General features: G+C 40.6%; 1 protein-coding gene across 1 annotated transcript in view; it reads left to right on the plus strand.

The window, feature by feature from the left end:
• ALK (ALK receptor tyrosine kinase) overlaps nucleotides 1-27,670 on the plus strand; it is a 324,766-nt gene that overhangs the window by 258,601 nt on the left and 38,495 nt on the right. The window contains exons 9-11 of the mRNA XM_054822404.1: nucleotides 5,277-5,446; nucleotides 16,332-16,426; nucleotides 17,799-17,942. Coding sequence (XP_054678379.1) covers nucleotides 5,277-5,446; nucleotides 16,332-16,426; nucleotides 17,799-17,942 — 409 coding nt within the window. The remainder of the gene's footprint in view (nucleotides 1-5,276; nucleotides 5,447-16,331; nucleotides 16,427-17,798; nucleotides 17,943-27,670) is intronic.

The following is a 27,670-nucleotide window of genomic DNA, read 5'->3' on the forward strand; positions in this document are numbered from 1 at the left end:
ATTCAGTTCTCTTTTCTATGCAAAAGTGTTGTGGGTTTTTTTAAAGCATGTAAATCAATAATATAAATCATTCCTTGAGTACATTCTGAGCCCCATGCTGACACCTGCAGAGTGTGTGTCTCTTTCTCCTCTATTCCTTGAGCTTTAAATAACTTAGAAGGATACATGGTAATAACATTGACTCAGAACATTTATGAGCATGAAAAATGCAGCACCGATACGCCTCTAGCACAGCCTTTCATGTGCTTTATTTTGCAGAATGTTGTTAGCATCCTTTTTTATTTTAAAGTGTTGTTTTTAAAATCTCTACAGCTTATTCACTGTTATCTGTCTTTGTCTTTTCTTGCTTTCTTTGCCACCTGGCTTCAGTGTCATTGGATTGGATGATCTAAAATATCTGAAATTTCTTGAAGGCCTGGTCACTCCACAGTAGCCTGGCGGCAAAATTATGAAGTCTTTCTCTTTCTTTCTCTTGTGTTGTCATCTTTATTTTTGTTTCCTGAAACGAAGGTGCTTTTATGAGGTTCTTGATTTTGTAAAAGTAAACGTAAGAAAGAAATAATGGGAGAATAAATAGTGTGAGAATATGTTCATATAAAATACGGGCTTCTCTTGCCTGCCTAGGTATTTTAAAGCTACATGATCAGATCAGTTAATTATCATTTTATCATTTACATAAAGTTTTTGCTTGCACATCTGAGTCCTAAGCAAAAGCAGAAGTGTCAGCAGACCACAGGAGAGACTGATTGTACACAGTTGTTGATCTGGCCAAAAAACAGGAGCAAGACCTTTCAGTCATCTTTCTTATTCATAAGATTCCAAGTCTAAATTGCTGAGCAGTCCTAATAGATGTCTTTTCTTGCACTGTTGTGTGCAACCATTTCGCATTTCTAGTAAGAAAAACAGTATTGCCAATGTGAGAAGCTTCATGCCTCAAACATAGCTCATACTCATGTGCAAAACCTAGTGAGACTTGGCAAAGGTGTCTGCAGCTATTGTCTAATTCTGTGTAAATTGTGTTCCAACTTGCAGCTTCAGTTTCTATTCAACGGCGAGGTGGTTTCCAAGCTTCTTTAATGCCTGACTTACATTTACTGGGTCAGTGCATTCACATCTGAAAACAACTTCTACTGGTTCCTGTCTAGTGAAGAAGATGCCAGACAAGAGTTATGTTTTTCAGAAAAATAAATGTCTGTATTTCAAGAATCCACAGTTCCTGGTCAGGAAAATTCTGAGCAATTCCTTTGAGCAAGTATTATAGGTGGAGGGCAAAGACTGGGGGCATGAGAACTAAGTAAAGTGCTTTCTCACAAGATGTAAGCACGTGGTGCAGAGTTGGGGTGTGGGTACCAAGATAGCCAGCAGTGGGATCCAACTACTGCAGTTCCTTGGGAGAAGGATGCTTCTTGGCTCTTCTCCATCTTCTTGAAAATACCTTACTCCAAGCCTCGTTGGAAGTATGTTCATCTTTTCCTCTTTCTTTGGTTACATGTGCTAAAGATGAACAACTAGCTTTTCTTACCAGATAGGACCGTAATGCTAATAGTCAGGAGTATTGCCACTCAGAAAGGGAGGAAAAAGAAACAGCAACTCTCTGGACTGCTGCTGAGGAGTGTTTTATTTATGCTGCTGTGAGCGTGTGTCATTGGTCCTCAGTCAGACGTCTAAGCACTAGTTCCTCCTGGAATGTTTCTAGCCATTAAAGTAGACTCACAGGTGTAAACAGGCCCAAACTTAACCCAGAAGGTTCTCAGTATTTTATTTCTTTTGTGCATAGGGAAGTAAAATGCAAGTCTCAGTTCTCAGGTGCTCTTGAAATTATGCAGCTTGTGCTAGAAAATCTACCCTCCTTGTTCTTCTTCACCTCTCTGTTAAACCTGCCAAGCCCTGTTGACATTGATAAGGATTAGGTTTTTTGTTCTTTCTTGGATGAATTGAGTCTCCTGTTTATCAGTTCAGATATTCCACGAACTCAGAGGCTAAGGGGATTCTCAAAAGGCGTCTTTCCAGATGGTGTTTGCAGTACAGTGCATGTGACCATCTGACCCAAGTTTTGCCTCAATATGCTGTGTGTTTATGGTGGGCACTCTCTCCTTTGAATTTTCCCCAAATCAGTTTAGAGTGGTTCATTTACTGAGTCAGTGGGTTTGCATATGAACAGCTTAATCATCAGCTATGGTGGGTTCTAAAGCTGGAAAGCAAGGTGCCATTGAGCCAATGTCTACCTGCAATGCTAATTAATTCCTCAGTGATGTTTCTGGCTTCTGAATATTTTGCTGCTGGTTTAACAGAGAGGGAGATGTTTGATATATGATGTTAGGGGTATGCCACCAACAGCCCAGATTCAGATTTTTCCAAATGTGCCACTGCACTACTTACAGGAGGCATCGTGTATGTAGTACCATCTGCCATCATTGATGCCATATTCTGTAGAATGAATGCCAGCCCCATTCGGAAGTCTTTACTGTGGCATCCAGCTCATCATTTCTATGGTTCACTTCAGCAGGTGTGAAAAGACCTGGACTGCCCTGCTGTGAAGCTTAGAAACCATGGAAATCACAGCCAAAAATGCCCATTTGGACGCAGTGCCAGTCAATTCACTCAGAGCCAGTTCATTACAGTCTGCATATTGCACTTTGCCAACAAGCTGATCTCCCACATCTAATGCCAACTACGTCTTTCCTTCAAACAGCTGACATGTGTGCAAAGGCTTCCATTCCAATTCATCAATCGCTTCAGCTTTTGCTCTAGTGTTACGTTAATAACTATCAAAGGCTCGTTCTTTTCTCACTTCTGACCATGTAGATGTTGCCTCTTACTGTCTGGCAGGTCTCCAGAAGAGACAGAAGTCTGAAAGCTCCTGCTTCAGGAGCTTCAGGGCTTTACATCTCAAATTTTGAACTGTCAAAATGGCACAGTGAAGTTGCTCCAACTTACCTGCATTAGAAATTTCATACAGTGCATTACAGTAGAGTTGGCATTGGGGGTCCTAAAAGTGCTTCACATATGGACTCAGAGGAGTTGCTTTCCCTGCTATAGGTTGAGTGCTTTAAATGTTGACTGGCATTACGAAGTTGTTTTAAACAAAAATAAAAAAGTTTAGTCCTGATCAGTTTTCTCAAGGGAAATTACTTAAGTGGACCTGAAAGGTATTCTAATGATATTTAAGGGAGAGCAATCTTCACTATAATTTCAGTAGTCTCACTTCATAGGCACTTGAAAGTATAAAATGCCCAACAGGTTATTTAATCTTGATTGTCACCTGACATTAAAACCAGGTATAAACTAAGAGTTAGGAGTAGCCATGCAGGATATCGAGTTTGAACACATCAGCCTCCTACACCATAAACCTTTGTCAGCAGTCTCTTCCACCAGTGTTGGTTCTAGTGAACTTGTGAGTATGAACTCAGCCCTCCCTCAGCTGCCTCACTGGCCATCCCTTTGTGTCGTATCTGAAGCCATTCTTTGCAGTCCTGCTCAACTCTGCTTTTTCTCTCTGGTGTCTGCGAGGTGGCAGTCCTCACAATTTATCCTATGGTTTCCACTGTCTGATGTTAGGGAAGCAGACATAGGACTCTCTGAGTCCTTTCCCAAACTTGGGGTGGGAGTGAGCTGATAGTCTGACTTGAGCAGTGGCTTGTCCCCAGCTTGTGGTCTGGTAGGCCCCAGCGATGATTTGCTGAACTGCTGAATGTCTGTGCAACAGTCTTGAACATCTGTTGGTCAAAATGAGGTAATAAGATGGATTCACAGACTGATACCTCCGTATCAGTTTGTACACTTCATCAATGCTTGTGTCATACACCCAAGCAGTTCAACGGACCCAGGAGTAATTCCAGGCGAGTGCAGTGAGTTTTGGACTGTAGAGAGAGAAGAACCACATCTAGATTTTTGGTCTCTGTCACAGTTTTGCAATGTAGTCAAAGTCACTGCTGGTTTTGTAACTTTGGAGACAGGCAGGTGAACTGCACTGTTTACCTAAATTCAGTAGTGATCATTAATGTAATGGGTACCCAGAATTTTGTTTCACTCACCCCAAAATTGTGAGCGTAAGCTGGGAATAATAGCAACACTTCTGTTCTTCCAACTCCCAAGTCTGACTTGTCTGCCAGGACAGACTTATACCGTAAGATAGGAACGGCAAGCAAAATCTAGCAGTTGTGTTTTATGCTGAGAAATGGATATGAATATTCTGTGCTATCAAAGCAAGCAAGTAATGTTATCAAGTATTCCTGTGTTAATTCCTAGCCTCCTGATGTAGGTGTTGGCTTTGAAGTGTTAAAAACCAGAGGGCTATTTTTTAACATGCGTGGATGCTAGGTACTGTGCCGAACGCTTTCTTGTGTCCAAAAATCCATCGTTAATGTAGATTTAATAAACTTGTTCCTTCAGCATTCTCACTTCTATTGGTTATTGAGATGAGACCCAGCTCCTGCATGTAATACATACATGTATTTTACTTATACTCTTTATCAACAAAGAGCTAGGTCGTCATCTTCTTCCCAAGAAAATTAGAAGACTATATTCATATAATATGGATTCTGAGACTAACCTGATATAGAAGGGATTGGTTTTTCTTTTCATGCAGTGAAGGACAGTCATAAAATGAGAAAACTACGTGAAATAATTTTACATATGGGGATAAATGCATAGAAATGGACTCAATTACATTAAACATAACAGAAATGTTAGAAAACCGGTTCCCTAAGGTATTTTAATTAATAAAAACCCAAATTATTACTGAACTTTAACTGGAAAGTCTGTACAAACTTGGAAAGAGGTAAGGAAAAACTGGTTTTTGAAAAGAGTATCTGGGGGATGAGGATGTGATTACTAGTGATGCCTGCTTATTGCAGCTATTCTCCCTATGTTTTTTCTGCTGCTGGAATATAAAAGTTTATTGCTGAAGAAGTTGTTAGTCTTAACTTGAATCTCTTAGGTGGTATCTTAGGGGAGTGTGACCTTTGTACTGCAGATAAAAGAGGTATTAGTTTATCCCTTTAAAATTACAGACACATATGTGAAAGCTAAAACAGAGATGTTTTGGACTCAACTTTACCAAAAAGAAAGGCTAGTAGTTCCAATATTAAATATCATATATTGAGTATTACAGGCTTCCACATCTGTGGAGTTCTCTAAAGGGATTACGTGAGCATAAGGGAGGGAGAATTGACTTTGTGGTGATTAGAAAACAAAGAAATAGGAAGAGTTGGGAATTTTGTTAACTTTTGGATAATGTTTGTGATGTTTAATCTTGTATGTTCTCTTTCTTCTAGCTACGAATGTCATGGCTCATCCATGGTTTCTTGCTGGGAAATATATCCTTGGTGCTGGTCGAGAACAAGACAGGAAAGGAACAGAGCCGGCCATTCTGGCATTCAGATAGCAGCGAAGGTTTGGGGATATGGCAGTGGATGGTCTTACCTCTCCCAGATATACTGGACAGGTATGAGTCTCCTCATCATTCTCCTTCATGGTGATCAGTCATTGCATCTCTAGCCACCTGGCAATGAAAGTGGCCAGCATTGCTCCTGGAAGTAGTTCCCTCAGGAAGAAGTGCTTTGTCCCCGGAGGTATCTTCTGTTAGAGCAAAGCACACAATTTTAGAACTCTTGAGTGGTGGTCTTGGTTCACAATCTGGGTCACTGGGTAGCCTACAGCAACATGCTTAAACTTCTGTGTCTCCGTTTCATTGACTGGAAATAGTCATTCTCCTCACATACTGTTTCATGTGGCGTGTTTGATCCTCTTATGTGGTTTGCTAGAGTTGGATGTGAGCTTCGTAGTTGATTTTTTTTTTGCTGGGTATCAAAGTGCTCAGTGTTCAATGTGTCTAGATTTGAGGATGAAAGAGATGGGAGAAGAACCTGCTGAAAATCAGACAAGGATGCATCTGAACACCTTTGCGTTAGCTGTAGCAGGAGGCTCAGCTTAATAAAGGGCTGTCTCAGTTATGACTGTATTCTGACTTTAAGCATAAAAGGTTTATCTGGTAGCATATGCTTAATCTGGTAGCATATGCTTACTTAAAGAGTGTTGTTTTAGCTGTTTCTTACAAGTCAGCTTTAAGGGAATACTCTGTTGTTCATTGTTTACTTTTTGTGTGTGCTCTGGCTTATGCTGTTTATAGAGAAGACACAGACATACTTCACCTCCTGCTGCCCTGGCCCTTAGGCTGTTAAATGCATCTACAACCCTTGTCATGAGCACTGGTGTCCTTTGTCTTTTTGGAAATCTGTGCCCTAGAAATAATGGATTTCATTAAGGGATAAGAAGTTTAAACAAACATTGTATGAATATGTCTTTTATCTTGCTGGCTCTTGGGGATGCACGTAGGCTGCAAATACAAGGACACTGCCAACGCTTTGGTCCTGAATGTATAATTAATATGTGTGCGTCAAAGATTTAAAAAATATCAGCATTAGGCTTATTATGCAGTCACTGCTGAAGCACCATTTGTAAAAATACCTGGTTGTTTCATACCCTTCAGCTGTGTTTCCTTTGAAGAATGGTATATTTTGCCATTATTATTTATGTGATTTATTTTCTAATGTTGCCAGGGGAATGTTTTGTACCTGAATTATTCTGTACTCTTATACTATTGCTTTCCTTTAAATTCTCTCTGGTTGCACAGTCAGGCAGAGAATACTTTGATCGTAGGAGCCAGGCTAGCAGTTGTTCGTGTGGAATTACAGATCCAACTGATACATGGTGCTGACTATTATGTATAAGGTGCTGACACCCTTACTTCCTCATTACTTACAGAGAAAGACAGCTGGGTTCACTGAGGGAAGGGAGTTTGTTGGAGGTTAAGACATAAGCAAGGAAAACTTTGAAGTTTTGGTGTCTCTTGAAAAGTTTTGTCCTTATTTTTTCACAGAAAGTGCCCTATTTTAATGATTTTTTTTTTTCCTAAGATCGATTTAGTTGAAACCAGTCCTTCCTGGGAAGGATGAACTCTCCTGTGAGACTTGGAAATACTGCAGGCATTCTTTCTCACCATCTTAAAACCTGTTTCTTAGGAAATCTGGACTGATGTAGAAATTAGGAAGGAACTCTATGGAAGTATACACCAAAATGGTACTGAGAAAACTGCAGTATATATACTTTGGAGATAAATGACAGTTTTATTGAACTGTAGGAAGTATTTAATTGATGTGAACGCAATGCTGTTGCTGCTGAAAGCTTGCTGTGTCTGTCTTTTTCTAATTGGTTCCTGTGTCAGTAGCTGCAAAGGTCTGTGTTAGAAGCATGATATTGCAGATATTCCTACAGAAGGAGCTGAAACTTTACATCACCTCACAGAAGTAAAGCTCTTGAATAAAGCACACCAGTGTACCAGTTCCACACAAATTAGAGCACATTCCATCATGATTGGGAAGCTGAATGAAAAGTGTTATTAATAAAAAAATAATATGCTCTAAAACTGCTCAAAAGCGTGCTTGTTCAAAAGCTGCTTAGCCATAATTTCCATGTTTGGCTCATAGCTCTTCAAAGAATCATTAGGAAGACTTCCAAGAAATTAGATGAGTTCTATCTTTAGAAACAGACATTTCTTAAATGTTTGATATCCCTCGGGCTGTTGGGAGAAATTATATTTTGACAGAAAATCACAGCTAGAACATTTCAGGTGATTTGGCCGAAACAGAAAGTAGGGAGGAGTACAGCAAAGATGGTAAATTGGAGCTCAGGGATGTTAGATTTCTAGCACTGCATTAGCCTGGGCTATGCTGGACACATGCTTAATTTCTGAGAGTACAATGAGGAGAGGATTGTCGTCCTTCCTCCCATTTGATTCTTAGGAAAGCATCCAGTTGAAGTTTCACCCTGTGTGAGGTCTTACCTTTCCTATGTGGACCTTAAAGAGGCTGAAGTCCTGGCTTTTTACATCTTCCCAAAGTTAGCTATTCTTCCTTGTTCTGGAAGGTGTTGGCAAAACAGTCTTGAGAGTCCGCTCATGTGGTGTGGAGGTTAACAGAGCTGTAACTCAGTTCCAAATGCTCAGTCTCTTCTGTGCATGGCAAAGGAAGGGCAAAGGGCCCAGTGAAGGATATGCCATCAAAGCAGCTGCAATTAAAGAAGCCAGTTGTGGGCAAGAGCTCCTTGAACTGTTGGATGAACATATTGTACTTACCAGAGGCAGAAGGCAAAGTCTCCAGAGGTGCTGTATTTAACTTGCCACTTAAATACACTCAGCATGAACTAACAGTCCTTCCTATTCTTCATTTGGTTCCCATGGAGCCTCCTACCCCTCCCTGAAGGACATGTTATCTGCAAATAGGTAATCTGCACAGATTAGTGAAAGTTGGAGAATTGGTCATTTTTATTTACTGGAATTTACACATTAATGCAGTGCTAAAGTATTTGGGTTGAGAGTAGGGAACTGTGTTACTGTAAAATTGTTTTATTTGATGGAAAATTACTGTTTGTTTTCCAATTATAAGTGATGAGTCTGTTGAGAATTGTTCTTTTTAACTTCACACAAATTTGAAGTAGGAAAGAGTCTTGAAAGCTCTGTTGTAGTTGGTAGTTTGGGCTTGCTTTTTTTATACATTTTAGTTAGTAAGTAAATGTGAGTTTAGATTTTAATAATAGTGTAGTCATGGGAATGTGACAGCAAGAGCAAACAGAAGCCTGATGTAATTGAAGATGAGTGATGTGTGTAGCTAATAATTAGACATTCTGTTAGTTTAACAGTATGGTTAAGGTATATCACACATAAAATACAAACACATGTAACAAAGTGATTCTCTGGAGCTTGCTGTAGGCTGATGCTTATTATCACCAACCTGCCTAGCAACTGTTTTGCTAGGCAGTAGAAAAGGTAGAAAAGAATTAGCTCTAATAGGCTGAAGCCTGGCTGGAAAAATAATGCTTTAAGAAACAGATTCTAATTCTCTTGATTTCTGCTCCTTTGGTGAAGCTGATATCAGCCATGTGGAGTGACAGACTAAATGTTCTGTGGGTCCATCTACCACCTGCCTGGAGTTGCCTGGAAGTGTACTCCACACAAACCAGCCCAGCCCAGCTCTGGTCTTTTAAGGCCTATATTCTCAACTAAGCCTGTCCTTTCCTTTAAAGATTTCACTGTGACTTCTGAGTTAGGAACATTTTTACAAATGGCAAGTATTAATAGCAACCTATCCAACCTCAGTACAGTCTTCTGATAGAAGAAGATCGTATAGAAATATAAAAGGAATGTAAATGTGTCTACTGGTTACAAAGGTTTCCTTGGCTTCCTTCCTCCTTAGTTTTTGGGCATTACAAAGTCTAAATTTGTAGTTAGTCTTAAGTAGTAGTGGCCAGATGGTGGAAGGAGGAGTGAAAGGAGCTGTTTACTTGAGGTCCCTAGAAACTAAATTTTTATTCTTAAGTAGCAGTACCATTTGCCTTGTCACTGATAGCAAGATGAGGCTCTGTGTTCTTTTAACAGGCCAGCACATTCAGAAAGCAAAAAAACAATTTTCTTTGTGCTCAGAGAGCTTCAAAATTATTTTCTTGCTGATGACCTTCTCCTGAACACAGACTGAGCAATTTTACTATATTGAAAGAGAAAAATGAGACTTACCTGGAAAGCTAGGTATGGATATGACCTTCCTGAGGAAGAAAATAAAAAAGTCTACAAACTTGAGTTACCCCAGAATGTGATATTCTGTTGCAACAAGTCAAAATTCATGTCCAAATGATTATACTTTCTTTAAACTTGCTTCTTTACCTGTTCCAGTCTTGCTGGCTCACTGGATTTGTATGAACTACACTGGTGCTCATCAGTTTTTCGTCTACATATCAAAGTGGGATTCCCTTTCAGTCCTCAGGAGTGAGACCCTTTTTTCTGTCTGGCTCCTTCAGCAGCTCAGATCTCAATGGCAGCCAAAGCAGCTGGGAACCCTCTCACTCATTGCTGCAGTAAAAAAAGCAGTAAAAAGAAGTTGTCTCATAGTCATACCACTCCTGTATTTCTACCAGCTGTGACTAAGTACTCTAGTAATTGTCTGATAATGTCTCCTTGCATTGCACTGTTTCTCCCTCACACTGCTTTCAGGTTTTCTTTCTGATAAGTTTCTGCGCATCAGATTTCCCATCAAGGAAGAAAAAGAAAAGGAAAGTTCTTTGCAACATTTTGTACCCAGAGACTTGTCTGTCTCCTGTTGTTCCTGAACTTTCTTCCCGTTCTGCTACGAAGAAACAGGGACCCTCCATACAAGACAGACATGTGTCTCCCTGCACGTTACCACATATATAATCGTTAATCACATCTATACCCAGATCTCTTTATTCTTTTTTTCTTATATCCATCCAACAAGCTCAGCCTCTGTTGCTCCGATGTGGTCCCACATTACTTTGTTAAAAACAGAGTGAGACTTTAATGCCCGTATCACTGCTCTTCTGCTCTGTAGCATTAACTAGATCTGCTACTGTTCTCCTTTTGAAATAGAGTTATTCTGCTGATGGTTGTTCTGTTCATCTTAAAAATGGGGTTTTGGTGACAGTGTGTGCAGAGCACCTGTGACAGATTTTGTACATGTATATATTCAGCATGGTTGCCTTTAATAACACCTTTGAATCTCAACTTTTATTACTGGCTATTAAGTAACTTCCTGCATGGCAATTCTGTTACTGTAACTGCGTTTGGTTAACATGCTTACATTTCTCCAAATAATCTCATTCCACCTAAGTATGTCTTTTATCCCAAATAGTAAGTATTCCTTTGTGAAGTGAGCTAACAATGCGTCATTTGTAACAGAGAAGTTAATGGGAACCTGAATGTAATAAGGGTTAGTGACCTGAAACTTCTCCGTTCCATAAGTACCTTGGTCTCAAGCAGCTTCAGCCATAATTATTTTAGCTAGGTAGAGAGAGAAATCAGTTCCTTCAGAGGCAAAACATTACAGGTTATGAAATGGGATCTGTACATACAGGCACGCTGTGATCGTGTCACTGCGTGGGGGACTGAGTACAGAGGAGATTAACATTCAATCTTGGTTAATAATCCCTATCTTTATGATAAAAAGAAAAAAAAATAATGATTATGAGCCTTTCTAAAATAATGGCATGAAGACAGCTGCCTGAATCTGGCTAATGGAAACTTGAACAGTCTGTATGAGCTAGGAACAATATTTAGGTGGAATTCAGAGTTGTAACTGAAAGGAGGGAGCTGCAGAATTTGCACAAAATCAGTTTCCTGAGGTCTTCAATTCAAGGAGAATGTTTTTTATTTCCCTCCAAAGAGAAGAGGGTATAATACACCCAAAAGCTAACATTGCTGTGCAATGAAGAGCTAAGGATAGGTGATGTAAGTAAAATAGTTTGTCCTCATGGAGGCCATAGCAACGTAACTATAGATGTATTTTCATATTTTTAGCTCTGTATTTTCCTCTGTAAATAAGGCCTAGATATTTTGGGGGCAACCAGTCTTCTGTTAGGATCAAGAAAAAAATAAGCAAAAAGAAGCAACTGAACAGAAAATGCAGGATGATGTGATGAAGCTTAAACACTGACCACACTGAAATAAACCCCAAGATCCAAAGAGCTTGAGGAATGGGGAAGATTACAGCCCAGAAGCTTTGATGTTATCCTGTATCTGTCAGATTTAACTGAGTTGGAATATGCTTGGTCCTACCTTTCAAGGAACTGTTCATCTGGATTCAGATTTCACAGATTGGGCCAAAGAAAGAAACAAACAAAAGCTTATTTGTTATGCCTTTGGTGCCATTTCTTATATGTGACTGAAATATTTGATTAGTAGTCACCCTTGAGTGGTTTTTAAATTTATGTAAAACTTGTATCCTTCAGACAGCTGAGCTGATGTTCCCCAAAGGGGAGATTTGAATTAGGGTTTTTTGTCCACCTGGTACAGCATTTCCCATCTGCCTCAAACAGATTTTTTTAAAAAAAAACAAAAAAAAAAGCCTTTGCATGAGTTGCATTCACAGCTCAGCTGACACACAACTCTGCAGGGCATAACTTGTGGTTCCCAGTTGTCATACATCTAAGGAACTTTTTTACTAGCTGTGCTCCTGAGGTCAAGTAGGGCAAAAGAAGAGACAGATAAGAAGTCATTTCCACCAATCCTCAAGTAATGATTTATCTAATATCCAAGCCATTAAAGCCTTTCATAGCAGCCATGTTTTCATTCCTGTGAAGAAATCTAGCTTACAAACACAGAGGTATCTGATGAGGATATGAATTCCATGTGAGGAAGTTGCTGGGATTTATTAAGCAACAAAGTCATGACAAACCCTTGCCAGCACTCATTTTGCTGCTCCTGTGTAATTGCCTTCAGGAATACTCTTTCATGGCCATCCACCACAGTGTCTGTTTGCAGTGAATATGTCTACACAGTGCTGAGGACCAGTATCTGTGCCGTACAGGTGCCGGTTGAAGTACTGGATGTGCATTCAGTGTACCCCACCTCGATCTGTGCAAAGATACCAGTGAGACATTGTCACCTCCAGTGTTCTACTGACTCACTGCAATGACATATGCTTCTGGTGTTTCAGTATCAGCTTCCACCAAAAGTCAAAGGGAGTTGTTTTATTAATTTCAGGGATCAAACAGAAAGAAAAAAAAGAAGGGGGGGCAAGGGAATAAGTTTGTCTGTGGGTTTTTTTCCATCTCACTGATGTGTGACATTTCCATCTTCAGTTTTGATTAAATTTCCTTTAATTAGCCCATTAAGCTAAAACCACCAAAGCTAATGATTGAAATGTTGGTTAACTGATGATCTTGTTTCAATGGAATTTGAGAGACATCATATTTCTAAATTAATAGTGGCATTAAACTGGAGAAGATAAAAAGATGAACTATTTGTTGCGGAAATGCTGGTCTCAAGAGAAGGTTTGTACTGAAACTGCATTCATGTTAGGAAAAAAGATCAGATTAATAGGCAACCAGAGCAGCACTGATGGTCCTAACAGTGTTTAACATTCACGTGATTTTATCATATTTGGGAGGCATTTCTGTCATTTTTTTCATCCCTGGTGAACTTCAGGAAACTTGTTCTGTTCTTATTCAAGTGTTCTGGTCCCAGGGCTCCTGCAGGCGAATTCAGCAAGGTTGTCTCTTAATTTGAATGAACTGTAAATAAAAGTAAAAAGCAATCTATTATGTTCTTACACAGGCACATTAGATGGCACTCCCTTCAATGACAGAAATACTGGTTTGTATCATGCCTTCCTGTTCTTAGAGGCTGAACGTTTGGTAGTGCTCATAAGAACAACTCTTTATTGTCTGAAGAGGCATGACATGAACAGTGCATCAAATGATAACACCTTGGGGCATGAAGCTTAGGTTCTGCCAAGGAAATTACCTGAAGCTATTTTCAGAAGTATTCAGTTACCTGGAGGTACAAAGAAGGCGTGTAGCAGTCTTTGCAGAACTATCTGTCTGTTCTTTTATGCAACCTGAGCTAAAGTCTGCAGAAGTGGAGGGAAAAGCTGACATGGAGGAACTGCTTATTTGTCTTTGTAATTCATTTCCTAGCATCATTTAGCACCTTACAAACATAAATACACACGAAAATGTCCACATCTCCAAGTGGCATTTTATCTGCACCCCCAGGAAACAGGCCAAAGATCAAATGCATCAGAGACTCAGTTCCGGTGGTCCCTTCAGTGTAGCACCAAGGTTCACTGTGTGCAAAGCATTGATTTTCAGACACAGCCAACTGAAAGACGTGTAGCTGAATCTGTTTCCACCTTACCTCTTCCTGGAGGTTTCAACAGCACACAACAGGGAGGGAGAAGCCTTTGCTGAGCTATGACCTGTAGTTTACAGCCCAAGGCAGGTGCTGATTCTCCATAACATACCAGACTGTGACCTGTGGTGGTTCAGGACCTGTTTTACATATGGCTCAGTCATCTCTGCTGCTGGCATAGTAACTTAGAGGAAAAAGTAGATCAGAGCTTTTGTTTAAGACTCACATGGCATGTCTTGAACTGAACAGCTTATCTTTATGCTAGAGCTTGCAATTTCATTTGAAGTGTTGTGGGATGTCAGCTGTGGAGCAAGCAGGGGGAGGACAGCCAATGTAGTTGGAAGCCAGTTTCATATCCAAGAATTTTATGTTCCTTCCAGTTCTCCTCCTAGACGTACCCACAATGGGTTTCAGGTATACCAACTAAGAACTGTGAGGCTTCTGGCAATGTCAGACTGCAGTTGCACTTTGTATGGATTGGGAACGCAAAAAATAGACTTTTGTGATCTTCAGATTTGTTTGGAAGGAGCTGCTACCTTTTGAGCTGATAAAGATGGATCATTTAGCAAGGAAAATAATGTCCTGCTGTTTGGAGTTTCCTTTGGTGCTAGGGATACTATTCCTTCACCGTATCCACTGTTCTTGGTGTCAATCACCTGCTCTTTCATAGCAGCCGCTCATGTCTTTAGAACATAAAAAGTCCGTTTTAGAAAAGTCTCTCTCTATGTCCAGTGCATATCTCCAAGGAGTGAGGAATTTCAGTATTTAAGCATCATTGTTTTGCTTTACCAGAAATAAAGGAGGAGGAACACAGTAACTATATCAACTCTTTTCTATTGTGAATGGACTGTGTTCTGTTCTAAACCCTTTGCACCTCTTAGGGGCTGCCAGGAGTTTTTTCTGTTTGAAGTTCTTGCTTTGGTTGGGTCAGCTTTTCTGACTGTGTCCCCCTCTGTAGCTCACCAAGAACACCAGTAGCAGAAGACAACAACATTTCAATCTAGATATCCTCAAAAGGCACATATATCCCTGGGGTCTGGTTTAGCTTATGCCAAACCTCACTGTCATCCCTGGTGGTGAAAGCTGTGCTGTATTTGAGAACAGCATGGAAGTTGGTTACGTCTGTTGACAGAGTCAGGAGGCCGAAACAGTCAAAACCCTCATTCAAAACACAGGAACATGTTGTCCCAAAGTAAATATACGTAACAGCAGAGAAGCTTCACTTGAATTTTGTTTTGTGAGTTGGTTTGTTGGTAAAGGAGGGGTAGATTTTAGAAACAGTAGGTGGCAACAAGACTAATGTAAGAGTACTGATAGCAGACAGAAAGCTGAGGGAAAGTAGTACTATGCATAAAGGACTAGGGTCCGTGAGAAGAAAAAAAATTCTGCTGGTGTTTAGATTCTTGCTGCAGTGAAGGGACAGGATTTTTACAGGCTTTCTAAAGAAATAGGGCTGCTCCTCAAAAATACCTTGTTCTGTCATCAGTTTCTCATCTAAACTGGAATACCTGCAAGAATTCACATTCTGGCTAAACACTTAGACCTGAAAGATAGAGCAGGAACCATCAGCAATAGATCTACATTAAAGAGACCCGTGAATGGCTTAACTTCTGCTGGTATAAAACATTAAGATACAACAGCAAATGAAGTTTAAATAATATTCTGTATTCTCTTGCGGCTTGTTTCATGTCTTTATTGTCTTGATGCAACTTCTCAGCATTGTATCTGACTTCTGGGCCACAGTTGGCTGCTTTTAGAAATTGTTCTCCTTTCTAAGCAGAGTATTGTGATTTTATGTGGCAGATATGCATCGGGAGAACATCAACTTGCTAAGCTAAGAGAAAATCTAAATCCATGAGTGCACTAAATTAATGCATGGTCAATATACTATCAGATTTTAAGTATTTGGTTGTGGGTTATTTTTGCTCTTCCCGTTGACATGTAATATCACTGAGGGTGAATTTATAGTGATCTTAGTTCTGGTAATGTAGGTGTGGCAGAATTTCCTGGCAAAAGCCAGCTGAGAGCATGAAAGTGATTTAAGGCAAACCTGCTCAATTTCTACAAGGAGATAATGAGTTCTGCTCTTCCTATGGACTACCCAGTGTCAGTTCCTCTCTTTTGTGACTGCCAGGACTGTTAGATATCCTTTGCTTCCTGGAGGGTGGATCAACACTAAATACTTTCTAAATTGGTTTCAGCCTTTGATTGCCAGTTCCTTTTAGAAACTCCAAATTACTTCAGGAGCCCCAGCCTACTTATTTTTCGTAACACTTTAGGGTGTAAATCACTTGTGAGAATATAATCACTTCGGTGTCTGATTTTTTTTTTTTGTGCCAGAAGCCAGGGGACTTTATTTTCTGTCCACACACACGCACATGCACACCTGCTTCAGGTTGTATGCCTCTGGAGGGAAGAGGGGCTGTATTTCTGTTTTCTGTCTGCCTATATTCACGTACAGCTCCCCTCCTCAGATCATCTTCTTAGGGGTGAGGATACTTTCTCTGTCAATTTAATATTTTTATATGTGAAAAGAAAAGCTTTTCTCCTCCATCCTAAAACTGCTTTAATTGCAAAGAGCTCTGAGTTTTATCTCTTTAACAGAATTTAATCCTCGTTCTTCCAATCTGTGCAGGTTTTGGTTTCAGTTCATCGCTTCATGGGAAGAAGGATCTGATGCCATTATTGCTTTTGACAATGTCTCCCTTAGTCTGGACTGTTACTTAACAAGTAAGTTTTCCTTTTATCTGCAAATAACTTGTCTTTTATTTGCCATGTAATTGAAATTTGGAAAGGAGTTGAAACTGTGGGGAAGGGATTGGATGTCTTCAAAGGTAAAGGTATGTTCCAGAAATAACTGTGCTTAGATGGAGGGGACCATTCAGATGCATATCTTATTAGTGGAGCTGACCAGGGAATGGGTTCCAAGTTTGGCAGTAAATAGGTGGTAAGACATATGGTGTGGGACAGTCAGCTTCTAGCTGAGACCATAGCGTCACCTATCCACCCAGGCTGATGCAGAAGCCAATCTGTGATGATAGAGTTCCACATGACCTGGTTTGCTGTGTGACAGTTATCAGAATGAATGACAGTTAGACTCTGGCTAGGAAAAGGCAGGCATCCTGTGATTGACACTAACTTTGTAATAACATTGGGCACAATACTTCAGTTAAATTAGAACAATGTTATTTTATTTGGGCTGACATGCATTTAAGTCTGAATCAGAAACTAGGATCTTCACTCCTACTCTTGGGAAGAATTTGGATTCTGACCCAGACTTAGTGATTGACTGGCCTCTGGAATGTGCCCAGTCTGTACCGCTGCTGCCAGATTTCACCCGGTTTAGATTTTTATTGAACGTTTGTGTCTGGCTCATCTTTCATAGTCTCATGCATAGTGAATTGATTAATTTGTAAATGTTGTTCAATGATCTGTCACTCTATACCTCAGACCAACAACTTATGAGGAGTGGAGGATTGCTGCTCTGAACACATGAAACTTCTACCTTGGGTTGACCAGTAGAACTTAAGGGTGTTCTTTCATCTCCTAGGCTGGAAGCTACAACCTCTGTAGCCCTGTTCAGACTGAAAACTTTTAAACCACTTCTTCATCCAACAGCAGTCAGAATGTTTCATCTGCTTTGTCTTACATTAATTCGCGTTGGCTGGGGTATGAGTCTTCCAGCTTATGCAGTAATATCCCTTGGTTCCTGTGCAGAAGTACAACGTACCACAGGTTCTGGTATTCTAAAGAGAACTTAAAATTAAGCTGTAATTAAAAAAGATTGTGCATGCTTTTACTGGCTAAAAGAGAAACTTTCTAACAGTTGCTAAAGATTGTATTCTGTATTTCTGCTTTGTGTCTTCATTCACTTGCTGTTTTGCCCACCACTCATTCCTGTTTATTTTTCTTTTGTCACAGTTCCCATAACAGCGATGGAAAGTCAACCTGCCCTTTCCTTTTAATAGTGTCATATCCTGTGACTGCAGGCTCTTATTCTCAACAGCGAAGCCTGCAGCCCTTAATTTAGCTTCAGTTTTGGATTACATACTGACTCAGCCACCCTCAGTGATAAACCAATCTATGACTTCTTGTTTTCTAGTCAGTGGAGAGAAGCCACCTCGAGGTACTACTCCAGACTCAAGCAATTTGCTCACCAGTAGAGGCAGCCAGAAGAAGTTTGGATGGGAACAAAAGCTTCTGGGAAATCTCCAACTCAACACTGCCCCCGTTTCTGGTCCAGCAGGTAATTGTCTGGTGTGAGAAACATTTTCAGACAGCAGAGGTTTCAAACTAGTACAGATTTCAGTTAGATGTTGCTAAATGCAATATGATTCCTTTTTTTTTTTTTTTTTCACCAAAGCCTTTGTTCAGAGCTTTTCCCAAGTCCCTTACAAACAAAACAAAACAAGCTCTAGAAAGCAATTACCTTTAGCTGTTAACTGTAACTTGGATTTCAACTGGAAGCTGGTGAAAGAAAGAACCAGAGGGAGCCTCTTAAAGTAAAAGTGCTTTTAAACTGTAAGACAGGTTCTTTTGGTGTCATGGTCATATAAAAATAGGCAGGAATCAAAGCAAAATGTCCAAATTGACTGAGTCCAGCACGTGGTAACCTCAGCACCCATCTCTAGTTAATATAGGCTTGGTTTGAAGTAACACAGCTTTGCTTTTTCAGTAATATTTTCATTGCCCTTTTGAAAGAGTACAGCATTGGACCTTGTTTTAAAAACAAGATTTTTAGTTAGTTAGTAATGTCAGTCTTGTATGGTCAATGTTATTTCATTCTCCCATCTCCCCCAGTTCCTCTTTCCACCTTAACTGTAGTGGTGTGAGCCAAACAGATGCAAGATTTCCTTTCCCTCCCCTTCCCATCACTGTCTCCCAGATGTTTGTCTCTTCCCTCTCCCAGGCTTGCCCACACATTCACAGTATCTGTTTTGGGCTCTACATGTGCATTTCTGTTTCAATCTGCTTCCTTCCCTCCTCCTTGCCAGCTTCGCTTCCTGATTTGATTCAGGTGGCTGCAACCTCCAGCCTACCCCGGGGAGCAGGGCTGACCATGAAAATGGGGGATGACTACAGGAGAGATGAGCGTTTGCTGTAACCACCACCCTCAGCGCTGTGTGCAGCTGTTTCTCCTCACTTAGGGCTAGCTAGCTGCCTGCCAGTTTGAAATACCACCCCTCTTAAGGTAGAGAACAGGAGCAGCATGGTTGGTATATGCCTCCTTTACTTTGTCAGTAAGCCCAGGGGTTTGTTCTTTTTGCCTCCTCTCCCACTCGTTTCACTTTGCTACGTGCAGTGCCCTGTTGAAATACATGAACGGGTGGTGTTAGCTCTGATACCAACAGCAGTCTGATCAGCACAGTCAAAAGCTCCACACAGCCTTCAAAACCTGCCTGAAAACTGGATGTATTTGCCCACTCTGTGCTGCCGCAGCTGGGCAGCCGCTGGTACCTGAACTCTCTTCTGAAGCAAGCTCTGGGAGTGGAGGCTGATAATACAGTGTGCAGTGTAGGCCGAGAGTTGCCATCAAGTTGATATTTTATGTACTGAGCATCATACAGCAAGAAAAGTGCAGGAGCACTGACAGGAGTCTCAGGACAATGAGACAGAGGGAATGAGCCCATATGAGAGGATGCTGGGTTGTGCTTTAGCTATAAAGGTTGTGTCTAGCTCTGTTACAGATGTCGTGTGTGAGCTTGGGCTGGTCACAAAGGTATAATTTCCAAAAAGACCCTTATGTCCTCTTTGAAGATCCTTTGAAGTGTTCCCTTCAATATCTGTATCTTCCTTTCCTGCCTGTATGTGGAGCCACCTTTTACTTCTAAGTGCTTTCAGTATTGCTCCTTGGTCATTGATCTTGTGGTAGGATGCGTACACAAGGTGTAGACAATGGTCTTCTGGCTGACTTTCCATAGGAATGTCAATGCTTAGGTGGTGATGTAGTTCCCTAAGGCAGTTGTACATTTCCTCCCAGGGTACCTACTGTTTTAGTAACACAAAAGCCACTAGATACAAGGTTCACATTGGAGCATGGCTTGAAGTTTGGATGCAAAGTTAATGTCAAGTAAGTGTGTGGGTGTTAGGCTAGAAATCTTGTGGCTGTAGGTTTCTTCAAGAATTTTGTTACTTCCTACTTCTCACTAGACCTAAAATGATGGAACATCTTCTATCTCTTCTGCTCCCTGTCCTGTCTGAGAAATGCAATTCAAAGAAATGCTCGGATAGTAGAAATAATGGGAGTCAAATTCCATGGGGGTAGAAGAGAAGGTCACTGAGGTACTTTGAGCAATTCATATCATTTGTTATGACCTTGGGGTGAAAATTCAAGGCAATTCCCGTGGTATCTAAGCCAGCTTGCCAAATTTCTAGGCTTGATCCTCAGTCCCGTTCATGTTCTGTCTAAAACTGTCTCCACCCCTTGAGGTTTGAAATCACTCCTACAGCAGTTTTCTCCTCTTTGTGCCCTCATCGTAGGCAGGGCAGAAATCAGAGCAGCTAAACTGCAGCTTTTTGCAGTGGGAAGTCATTGCGTTTCTGAGAGTCTCCACAGCACTGCAGGACCTTTTTCCTTTGCGTTGCTGAGTCCCTGCTCTCAGTAAACACTGCAGATGCTTGTTTGGTCCCTGGGCTATGCATTTTATCCAGCTTTAATCTTGTTTCTTTGTGGATCCTGTAATGCATTTAAGAAACCTCAGGCTGAGTCTGTCAAGGCCTTTATGTTGATAGCCACGTATTTACTGTTGTGTGAGTGAACCAACAGCATCAGTGCCACCCTGAAGTCCCAAAGACTGCATTGACCAATACGAGCTCAGCCAAAAGTAATTTAGAGCTAATGTGATCTTTGGCTTGTGTGATGTATCATAAGCGATAATATTTCCTTCTTAAAATATCATGTTAAAACAAAGAACTGTGTTCCTATAGGAGAGGAGACAACACGATAATAAAATGCCCTCCCCAAGTCCCCAAGCCAGCTCAGCCTACACAGCAGGAAGTACAATCCGAAAGACAGGTACCGGTTTGTTTACGTGACAGTAAATTCTAAGAAGCTCCATTGATTTCAAGGACAAGGGCCTCCTTTTGCTCCTTTGTAACTGAGAACAACCTCTTACATGCAGAGTTTTGCCTGTGCTTGGAAATCCAGTTTCAGCAGAAGCAATAGTCATCACCACCAACCTCCCCGTCCTCTCTGTTCCCAGTACCCTGTACCCAGTGAATTACTTCTTCAGCCTCGCCATTGCTTATCGTGGCTTGGCATGCCTCCAGGATCTGTACACAGAAGGTTCAAAACACATGGCACACCCACACTATGAAAGATCCTAAAGCTTCCAGAGATCTGTTAACCACTGTCATGAGTTACATATGGAATGTCAAACGTGCTGTGTAGAGAATAGGATCCCAAATTGCTACAACTAATGTGGTGGTGTTGCCCTCTCAAGTTTCTTGATTATGACCAGGACCAACACAGAAAAATTCCTTTAGGTTTCAAGTTACACAGTTACTTACAGTGCAAGGTGGCCATTAGATAGATGATGACCAAGCAAATGCTTTCATTTTCAATTAATTAATGACCTGTTTTTTGCTGGCATGCCAGCTTCTTGCTGAAAGATTGCAGGTGAAACTTGATTCTAAAAGAAGCCTGAAAAAAAGTTGTAAGAAAACCTTCATATACCAGAAGATTGAAACAACTTCAGTGGAACTAGGATTTTTGATTGAAATGGTTAAATCTGTACACTGCTTATTTTGATGTAAACCAAGCTTACTTTGGCTTTGTTTTTAAATTGATTAGGTATTAGTTTAAGTAAAACTGAAAGCTGCTCAAACCATAGCATTTCTCTACAGGGAGTTGAACTACCAATTAAAAAGCCAATTTATATCAAACCAATGCAATTTCCTTTTATAGACAAGGACAGAATATGGGAAATTCAGGCATATAAAGATACAGTGAGCAATAATGAGGAACTCTAGGTAAACAAATTACTATCATGGAAACTGGAGGAGACAAAATAGGATTCTCAGTAGGCGAAAGGAGATAACGAGACACACAGCAATCAAGCTTTAATTAAAGATTTCTGGTGCTTCTGAATAGGCTGTAAATACCATGAGGATTGCCTCTCTTTTGATGTTTCAGCTTCTCATCTGTCCCACTGACAACTCACTCGTGTCAGGGCACGCACTACAAAAATGGTGTGTTGTAAAATGTACAAAAAGATTAACCTCTTTCCCCTCAAATCTTGCATTGTTTTTTCTCTTCCTATCTGCATATCCACCAGCCATTGTGGGACCATGGTTTCTTGCATGGAAACTGTCATCAAATAATTTTCTTATCCAGACTGGATTACTCTTTTCCTTCAGCTCCGGTCTCTTCCTCACAACACTTAGTGGTTGCACAGATTTTTGTCTTTTGCATCAGGGAGAGTCCTCTTACAAGTACTTACATGGCTGTTTCTCGGAAGAACTCTGAGTCACATTAGTTTAATCAGATGAAGAAGCTGAAAGGAACAGCGGAGTGAGTATTAAGTAAAAGAAAATTACATTTGGTTGCTCTTTGTGTGCAATTACACTAACTGAACTATTGGCATAATGCAATAAAGGTATCTGCAGAATTGTATTTTTGTATTAAGCTTCAATTAACACGGTGAATAACAGCTCAGTGCCCTCCCCTCAACAAAAGTAGCATCCTGAACAGTGATAGAAAATGTTGAGAGACAAACGGTGGGATCTCAGATTATGTGGGCATGAATTTCTTTATTGCAGTGTTTACACTTGCTTCCTCTGTAGGATTGCACAGATGCAATACTGAAAATCAACATACAACCGGATCCCAACCTAGCAAAGTTGAATTGTCATAAATGTTCTTCAGAGTTAATCATACAATAGAAATGAACAGAGCAATACGTCTTAGACCTAAATTTTAAAGCTGCCCACTCTTAAGAATACCAGTTTAAACTGTGCAGAAACTGCTATAAATCTCCAGAAAAGTTTTGAAATAATTTTGCCACCTCCACCCAACTTGGTCTTTGTTATCCAACATGCATTTCTGCTATCCTTCATAAATGTGAACAAACAAATTCCAAGAAAACAGTAGCATGTCTCACTTAGCATCCTTTACGGAAGACTCCTGCTATCTCTTTAAGCGAAACATGCAAGAGAAAAGAGTTTAGTTTTCATGCTGCTTTGTTAGTTTCTGGTTCCAGAAGATAGCGAGAAACAAGCTGTTCTCATTGCTGTTCAAAGTCAGCAGTGCCCTTGCCCTGTTAAACTGACCGCAGGTGATTTCCTACAAGGATGCCCTGAGAGTGTCCCCTTTATATGGACACTTAAGAAAAAATCTAAAGCATGAATCAAGCTTTGAGTATTTCTTTGAAATGATGCTCAGGATCAATCTGGCATACATTTGTCATCACTGCAGTTGAACTGAAAAACATGTCCAAGTCTTCCATTGCTGCCCTCATTTAGAAAATGGGAAGATAGAGGTAGAAATAGTAACTCTGTAAATAGTTGAAAAGCCATACCTGTGTAACTGGGTCTGGTATTGCTGGCAAGACTCACTAATTTCCGTGATCATTTTATATCCCATTAATATCATTGTGTAGACACATTTAAAAGTTCAGGGATTGTGATTGTGAGCACAACCTATTTCTGGCATTTACCGTCATCTTTCAAACCCCCTCCCTGCCTCCTTAATCTCTGGCAAATTTAGTCCTGGAAAAGGTAATAATCTCAAATTACTGCTCACAGGACACTGTTAAACAACAGAACCCAAAGCAAAATGGAAAGATTTTTCCTTCCTTACATCACTGAACATGTTTCTTATTTATGCTTGTAGTATATTTTGCCTGCAGACTTTAAGCAGAGACCAACCCTAGAATTACTAGTAATGCATAACTGAAATTGCTCACGGAGCAAGTAAAAGGTATAGCCCTCCACACATGCCATGGTGCCAATGGCAGCCAAACGTTAGTGAAGATGGGCAATTTCCTGTAAACCTCCGATTTCCCATATAGGCCAAATATTGTAAGGGAATGTTTTTACAAATAGATGAGGCAAGCATTCTGCTTGTTCATGGCATCAAGTTTGATGGCATCTGCCTTAGTGGAAGAAGTAAAATTGTCCCTGAGGAACAATTAACAGAATGAATTGCGTCCAGAAGTTTAGCCTTTGGGGTTCTTATGTCCCTGAAGCATGAGACCTTATAGCCCTTATTGATTATCTTTTTTACTCTGTTGGAATAAGGATAGCCTCTTGGCCTGAATAGAGGTTGTGGCAGCAAGTTCAGTGAACTGCCTACACATTGTTTTAAAGCACTGATGCATTTCACTAGTGCGTTACTCTAGGTTCCAAAATAAGCCAAATACCATGGCGCTTGATTGGTAATTTTCTCAAATAATGGTAAAGTTTTTGTTTGGAACAAGTTGAACCTCAGTTCAAACCATCTCAATTTAACAAATGTCAGTTAATACATTTAGGCCCTTGAGGTATAGCTAAAATGCCCGGGTCTGTTTTGTGATATGGAGTTTATGTGCTGTATGTGCCAGTGAAATTGCTTTCTACGTTAGAAGTACAAATGTGCTTTAGGCTTTGCTCCACTGTTTTCTCTTCATTGTTGCTGGCTGTTGTTTGCAGCAGTGCCTGCAGCAGTGCTGCCTTGGGCTGCGAGTAGTATCAGAGCTTCAAATGAATTAGTCATTTTATGTCTTGTAGGGTTTTGTTCTTTTTGTTTTCCCAGAGCAGGACTCCCCTTTGCTGTGGCTGACATTCAGTGCCTTGATTGCTGTGCATTTTACGTATCCAGTCAAACTGTGTGAAAACTAGAATTTCTGCTGTGCAAAAAGAAAATAAGCATGAGTGACTGTGTGCATAAATACATCAGTAAATTTAATTTGGAAAGAAAAGTTGGGAAGGAGTTTTTTAAAATCTGTTTTAATAGAGCTGAAATGGCATTTCTTGCAAAATGTTGTTGCTGGGACCTTAGCAATGTGTTGGGGAGATTGCCAGGGAGCTTGAGGAGGGCAGGTGTATGGGTGAACAGGCAGAAGGCCAAATATTTCTTCTGCCACATTTCTTGTGAAAGTGAGGATTCCGTCAAATGAACTGATCTATGAATTACTCACTGAAAGGTAGTACCCCAATTCTGAAGCTCAGTGTAATCTTCACTTCTTTTCTTTTTCCCCCACCTTAAACAGGAACTTCCAGTTTTTAAACCCAGTTAGCATTTTACAACTGCCAATAACAGAATATATAAGGACTCTACATTTAACTACCTATTAGTTATATGTACATTAGTTATATAGTCATGGGAATGACCAGGTGTTTCTGGAAACCGGGCATCTGTAACTTGTGTGAAGTTGGGCAAAATTCCGAAATCTGCTAGTTGTTAGGGAGGATTTAGACCGGAGAGTCCTGCTTTTTTTTCCCATTGTGTGAGCGTGAAGTGCCAGCAACGTTAGCCTGTCGTGCACTGCAGAAGGAAGGAGAGGCACGCTGTGCAGTATGCAACAGACAACAGTTGTGCACCGATGCAAAAAATCTATGCTGCTCACCTAGCTGCTTAAGGAGTTTCGATGCAGTGCTGCTGCTTTAGTCTTTGGAGATTAAAATAACGCTTCAAATCGAATTACTGTAAACTGCTGTGGCATGCAGCAACCTGTAGAAATGCTTTCTCTGAGCTCATGAGACATGCTGCAGTCATTTCTGGAATCCAGAGAAAGTCAATATTTTACAGGGTGTGAATGGTTATTCTTCAAAAGAGAAGGGTGGGTTATCTAAGATAGGCAGTACTCTGTTTTGATCCTGGGTTAGTGGTTTAGGATCTTGGGCTATGGTTACATCTGCAGATTGACGGTTGGCTTTGTGAAATGTTTCAGAGAGCAGAGGGAGAGAAGCGCGAGGTTTTTAGTATGTATACAGAATTGTAACTAACACCCATCTGTCCTAATTACGTTGAAATGAGGGACAACTTCTTCCCATGCCATACTCTGTCCCATTTAATTCAGCAACAAAGCTGTTACGTGTTGGACGGGCTTTCAGTATCAAATATGAAAGTGCACATAAACAGGAGGAGGACTGTTTGCAAGTCAATGCAGCAGTGACAAATGAGGAGATCAGGCAACACCTGGCTGTAGGATTTACTGAAATCCTTGCTGGTTCAAAGCAGTCGCAGTCTCCCTGTGGACTTCACTTGGGCCAGTCTTCCTCCTGCAACATTTTGGACAAAGGTCACTAGCCAGCTCTGCTACTTCTGAAACATGTCTTCTCCCATTCCTGTCTACTCTCTACCTGAACAGAACAAGTAGAAGAACCTGGGAAGCTTGACATACAATCTTGTATATACCACTGTATTGATTACAACAGGACTGCTTTTGAAATCTGAGATAGTATCTCTTGTGCTTAGTCATCTTCAGGTTCCTTACATCACACTCCCTGGCATAATATATCAGTGGTTTTTCATTCCCAAAACTTCTGATACCCTGTTTTAGAAGTCACATTCTAAGCTTAGATACACATTGACTAATCATAAATTACCAGCACTGTTTGCTCTTACCCTGATACTGCCTCTGCACTGGAAGTGAGCACCCTCTAGTCAGTCCAAAAGGCAGAAAATGCAGAAGTTATTCTGGATGCTTGTTTGGAGACTGAATGCATAAGGTTTGCAGCAGGGCATTGGGCTTTAAGGAAAGGAAAGAGGGCCATTAAAAAGCATTTGGGAATAAGATGTAGTTCATTGATCCCCTGTCCCTGGAATCCAGTGGGAGCCAAGAGCCGCCAGTTTCAGGTCCAGCTGCACTGTGTGTTACATGCGCGATTGTCTAGAGACACTTTTGCAAAGGCCAGGTAAGCAGATACCTAAGGAACGAGATTTATTTAGAGGGAGTAAGTCATAAATGTAAAGCTTAACCAGAACAGCAGTATGCATATGCTGTGGTCTGTCCAAGGTTTTATCACTTCCAGTTTTCCATTTTGATTCTCTCATGTTTTGGGTTTATTGTCCCCTTGAAGGTCACCTGCTTCTACCTTTGGGAACATGTTTGATGTCTCACCAGAGACATCCAAGTGGCTTCTTACTGTTCCAAACGAAGACACTTACCTGCCTACTTTACGAAGCATATGTTTCAGTGCAGGTGGCTTAGCCTACTGGGATACTGCAATGTTAAATCACTGTGATAGCTGACAGAATGAGTCTCTCATCTTCCATTTTGTGTGAGATTTTGCTTTGGTTTTGGGTTTTCTTGCAAGAATAAACATAAGTAACGTCTGGTACAAGACTGTCGATATCAGAGCTACTGAAGCGTTTTATTTAGGAACTTTTAGACCTTGCTTTCTTAGGTGCTTTTCCCATCTTACCTGCTATTCTTGGGGGGTTTTTTGGGGGGGAGTGCGTTAGAGGCAGAGGAGGAGAGGGGAAATCTTCCATTTGCTATCATCTACTTATTTTAAGACTTTATACTGCCACCCATTGCAGAAGGATTTGAGAAATAAGTAAAGTAAGTATGTAAGTATCCACATCAAACAAGTAACAGTAGCAAAGTCTCTAGAAGACCCTTCCAGGGGAGTTTTGAGGAGGGCTGGTGCAGATTTTGCAGTAAGAAGGAAGAGGTTATTCTCTCAGCAGTACTTAGACTGGGACACTTTCCTAAAGTAGTAGTTTTACATTGCTTCTTGGAATGGCCAAGACTCTATTACAAAAGTTTTTCAGAAATACCAGCCACTTTATTTCTTAAAGTCCTGCCAAATTATTTGATCTATTTCATGCATTGAACTTTTTTATAAGGAGGATTTTGGCTCAACTTCAGGATTAGTTTGTGAAAAGGTAATTCAGACCTTGTGCCTGGCTTAGCTAATGTATTTCCTTGTATTTCTGGTGGGTGAGCCCCTCCAATGACAGTAATGGTAAAGCTGCTGGCCTCTCTCATCCAGACGCACGCAGACCATCATTCCTAGACCAGATCAGACAACAGCTCCAAATTCCAA

The sequence above is a fragment of the Grus americana genome, chromosome 3 (assembly GCF_028858705.1).
Source record: "Grus americana isolate bGruAme1 chromosome 3, bGruAme1.mat, whole genome shotgun sequence".
NCBI classification, from domain to species: domain Eukaryota; kingdom Metazoa; phylum Chordata; class Aves; order Gruiformes; family Gruidae; genus Grus; species Grus americana.